Consider the following 5,005-nt stretch of genomic DNA (forward strand, 5'->3'; position numbering starts at 1 on the left):
TGCCCACCGCCACCAGGGTTGGTGCTGGGGTGGGGCCGGGTCGTGTCCCGGGGCGGAGTGGCTCTGCCGAGACCCAGCCCCGCGCTCCTGCCCCGGGGTGTGTCCGCGATTACCCGAACTGGCGGGACGGAATTTCAAAGAATCGGATTTCAGCCGGCTGGGCTCCGAAGCGGGGCCTCTTCCCCGCACCACCTTCCCGCGGGAGTAGGCCTCTCTCTCCTGGGGGATCGGAGTTGGATCCCTGCTTAAAAACCCACTTGGAGTGTTTCAGCAGAGTCAGTTCTAAAGAACGCTCTGAAGGTTCCCTTACAACTAATTCGCCTTCTGGGAGACTGGGTTTGGAATTTAGATGCAAGACAGGAAACTTTTTCCTTGTTTAAAAAGTTGTGCTGGGTGTAAACAACCCATCCTACTGAGATTTTGTGTGTGTTTGGGGGGGGGGGTCGAGCTCAGGACCTTGCACTCGAGAGGCAGGGGGCAGAACCACTGAGCTAAATCCCCGGCCCCATCTAGATGATTTTAAATCATACAGATCTGGACTCCTCTGTTACTAAGATCTCTACAAAAGAATACTTGGTAGATAGGGTGGACTGACTTGAAAACAGACCATAAAGAAAAAAAAAAAAAAAAGCAAAAGCAAACATCATGACTTGGAAAATGATTTCATCATCAGTATTTTGTTCCTTCCTGTTCCAAGCAACATGTACGTCTTACACTTTTTAGGATGTTCCTCTTTTACAAAACTGCCAGAATTTCGACAGCGTATTTTGGAAGTTCCCAAGGTATTAGGTATTTTTTAGCACTATTTTACTTATAGATAGGCTAACAGGAAAGAAACCTAATGATAAAAATCACCCTCAAATTTAAACAAAAGCAAGAAAAACAAGAGGACATAAAATAGGCAAAACAAGGAAAAACAGTGCAATACTTAAATCCCGACTGGTCAGTAACTATTGAATGGAAAGGACTAGCGTTTATAATTATCAGACTAATACTGAGAATGGGACTTAAAAGCTACAACCTAGCAATCACATTGTTTGGAAGAGATGCATTTCATAAGGGTACTGAAAGATTTAAAGTAAAAGCACCCAAATGATTATCAAAAAAGCTGTTTATATTAACAGTATCAGACAAAATAGTTGTTAAGGCAAAAAAAAAAAATCATTGCTAGAGTAAAGAGGAGCATTTCATGAAGCTGAAAGTTGCACTGAAGAGAGATTCTGAATTTATAAGCTCTTATAACATGGCATAAAAAATACAGTCAGGATGGGCCAGGGATTTAGCTCAGTAGTTCCTGCCTGCCTCACAAGTGCAAGGTCCTGAGTTTGATCCCCCGTACCAACAAAACACAAAAATACAGCCAAATTGACAGATCTATGGGGAGACTACACAGTGTGAGGTTTTATGTCTTTCTAAAAACAGATATAAAAAGCAGGTGAAAGATCAGTAAGGCCAAGAAAATGGGAACTCTATGCCTCAGGATTAAGAGGTCTGTCCTGGAATGGGATCAGCACATAACAAACAGCTCAGTTTCGAGGCAAAGTTCTCTTGCCCCTGTACCATGTGAGGACACGGCAGCAAGGTGTCTTCCTGGGGGCTGAGAAGGAACAGTCCAGCCTCTACAACTCAGGAACAGATTTTTATTCTTTATAAATGACCCAGGCTCAGGGATTTTGTTATAGCAGCACTACAGGATGAAGACGAAAAGATTCTATTAAGGGAGTAAAGAACCTTGGAAGTGATGAATACGCTCATTAAGTGTAATTCATTGTATTCTAATTATGTCTAAAAAGCTGATGAGAAAACGATGATCCAGAACAAATGTGTGTAGGGTGACTCCTTTATCTAAACAATAGGGCGAACATGCAAAGCAACAGTGTTGATGTGAGCATAAAAATTCTGGCTCAGACAGCAGTTGAATACCCAATCCAAACATGTTCATGTTTTTATTCTTAAAGTTTTAATGCACTGTGGCTGCAGATTATATAGCTTAGGCCTGTAAAATATCTTAGGTTCTGTGAATGTGGGTGCTTAGGTCCATTCATAAAAAGTTTTATTAATGCCGTTAAATATTTTCACTTTTTGTAGAGTGATTACACTGAAAAAATACAGACAAAATCACACAGATGAGAGGAACAGGGTTTCTCAGTGTTATGGTTTGGGTCTAGATGTCCCGCTGAGCCTCATGCAGTCCTGGGGCTTTTTGAGAGGTGGCTGGGTCTAGAGTGTGTGATGCTGGGATTAAGGGTGTGTGATTACTAAATCATCCCGCTGATTGGTGGGGCACCACCCTAATCCCAGTATTTTGGGTAAAATAAAAGGGACAGAAAGATGCTGTTAAGGTTCTCTGTTTGCTTTGCTACTTTTGGTCTTCCATGAACTGCTGCCCCTCTGCCGTGCCACCCTGCCTTGGAGCCAGCTGAGTATGAGCTGAAGCCTCTACAAACTGTGAACCAAATAAACATTTCCCCTTTTCACTTTAGGTGTCCGGTATTTTTGTCTCTGCAACGAGAAGAGTAACTAAGACACTTAGTATAGTTAGAGAAGGAAATGGGTCCTATCTCGAGGGTGGACGGAGAGAAGTCTGTTGGGTTCCTAGATGGAGGCAATGGGCATTGTGGTGCAGACAGCTGCACTCCACATTTGTCTGACTAAGCCAACCAGGCTGCAGTCGATCACTGCTTTCTGCATTAGTCCGCAGGAGAGAAGGTTCTGACCACCGGAGTGACCTTCAAACCCGCAAACTGCCTTGCTGTGCCTGGGGCTTCCCACGTCCCCCCTGCCTGCTGGAAGGCAGGGCGGGGTGGCTTGAGGCTATCTTGGGTCAAGGGCGTGCTATTCCCGGAGCTTCACTGTTCAAAGTTGTGGGTCGCGTCTCCAAGGGCTCCATGTGCTCTGGGGACTTGAAGCAGGGAAAAAGCATACCTAAAAGGAAAGAGGATTTCAAGTACTGGCTGAGGCACCAGAAAATCCACATGGCAAAGCCTTGATCTTTAAACTGCTTGCTGGTCATGTTCTGTTCGCACATCTCATCCATTCTCTCAGCTCGTGTTTATGGAGTCCTTCTCCACAGTCCCAGACGGCTGTGATTTTAAGTCTGCGCCCAGTGGTTGAGCATCTGATAGCACTGTCAAATGTGTCAGGGAATTCAGTTTTACCCCCATGTATATGCTCCATTCTCCCGTTATCTGCTGTGTGCATTAAGCTTGATAAAATACTTCTTGAGAACTGGAATTATATTACACCATCAAACAGTTTCATTCAAACCTCTTTCATTTGTAGGTTGAGTTACTGACAATGTCTCGTGCTTTGTGGACGGTGTGGCTGCTGGGGCTCGTGATCCGCCCTTCCAAGGAAGGGTCCCTCGGTCGGGCTTCTCTGTCTTGTGACCCAGCTGGTGTCTGTGACGGCCGTTCCCGGTCTTTCACCTCCGTTCCCTCAGGGCTGTCGGCATCTGTGAAAAGCCTCGATCTGTCCAACAACAGGATCACCTCTGTGGGCCGCAGGGATCTGCACAGATGTGTGAACCTCAAGACTCTGGTGCTGAAGTCCAGTGGAATTCACACAATAGAGGGAGATGCCTTTCTCTCCCTGGGCAGGCTTGAGCATTTGGACTTATCCAAAAATCACTTGTCTGAGTTATCATCCTTGTGGTTCAGGCCCCTTTCCTCCTTGAAATTCTTAAACTTACTGGAAAATCCTTACCAAACACTGGGAGAAATGTCTCTTTTTTCTCACCTCTCAAATCTACGAATCTTGAGGGTAGGGAATGGCGCCTTCATAGGGATGCAGAAAATAGACTTTGCTGGACTCACCTTGCTGGAGGAACTTGAGATCGAGGCGTCAAATATCCAGAGTTATGAGCCACAAAGTCTGAAGTCAATTCAGAGCATCGGCCATCTGATCCTTCACATGCGGGAGCCCCTTTTCCTGATGGAGGTTTTTGTGGATATTTTAGGTTCTGTGGAACACATGGGGCTGAGTGGTACCAATCTGAATGAGTTCAGCTTTTCAGATCTGTCTGTCAGCGTTACAAATTCAAGTATTAAAAAGCTTACATTCAGGAATGTGAAATTTGCTGATGGAAGCTTTAATGATGTTCTGAGACTTTCAGGGTATGTCCCTGAGTTGTTGGAGGTAGAATTTGAGGACTGCATTTATAATGGAATTGGGAATTTCGGGGTCTCTGGGATAGAGGAAGTGTATCCAGGAAAAGCAGACACAATAACAATTCGGAGGCTATATATACCGAATTTCTACTTATTTTATGATCTCAGTGATATGTATTCACTCGCAGAGAGATTTAAACGAATCACGCTAGAAAACAGTAAGGTGTTTTTGGTTCCTTGTTCACTTTCGCGACATTTGAAATCATTAGAATACTTGGATCTCAGTGAAAATTTGATGGTTGAAGAAAATTTGGGAAACGCAGCCTGTGAGGGTGGCTGGCCGTCCTTACAGACCTTAGTCTTAAGGAAAAATCATTTCACATCAATAGAAAAAACCGGAGAGGTTCTGCTGACTCTGCACAACCTAACCAGCCTCGATATCAGTAAGAACAGTTTTCATTCTATGCCTGAGATTTGTCAGTGGCCAGAAAAGATGAGCTATTTGAATCTATCCAGCACACAAATACACCGCTTAACCAGCTGCATTCCCCAGACCCTGGAAATCTTAGATGTTAGCAATAATGATCTCAGTTCCCTTTCTTTGTTTTTGCCTCGACTTCAAGAACTTTACATTTCTAGAAATAAGTTGAAGACCCTCCCAGAGGGCTCCAGGTTGCCCGCCTTGCGAGTCTTGAAGATCCGCAGGAATATGATAAATACTTTCTCCAAGGAGGAACTGGACTCCTTCCACGGCCTGCAGGCCTTGGAAGCCGGGGGCAACAGTTTCATCTGCTCCTGTGATTTCCTGAGCCTCGCGTGGGAGCGGCGGGGGCTGCCCGAGGTCCTGAGCGACTGGCCCGCGGGCTACCGCTGCGACTCCCCGTCCCACCTGCGCG

At 45.3% G+C, this 5,005-nt stretch overlaps 1 protein-coding gene across 1 annotated transcript in view; it reads left to right on the plus strand.

The window, feature by feature from the left end:
- The first annotated feature begins 3,293 nt into the window (after positions 1 to 3,293).
- The window catches only part of Tlr2 (toll like receptor 2), a 2,477-nt gene continuing 765 nt past the window's right edge, over positions 3,294 to 5,005 (plus strand). The window contains exon 1 of the mRNA XM_033760039.1: positions 3,294 to 5,005. This exon is cut by the window's right edge and continues 765 nt beyond it. Within this exon, the coding sequence (XP_033615930.1) occupies positions 3,298 to 5,005 (1,708 nt within the window). The 5' untranslated portion in view covers positions 3,294 to 3,297.

Source organism: Fukomys damarensis, unplaced genomic scaffold, assembly GCF_012274545.1.
Source record: "Fukomys damarensis isolate Sample0158 unplaced genomic scaffold, DMR_v1.0_HiC HiC_scaffold_38, whole genome shotgun sequence".
Classification (NCBI taxonomy): Eukaryota; Metazoa; Chordata; class Mammalia; order Rodentia; family Bathyergidae; genus Fukomys; species Fukomys damarensis.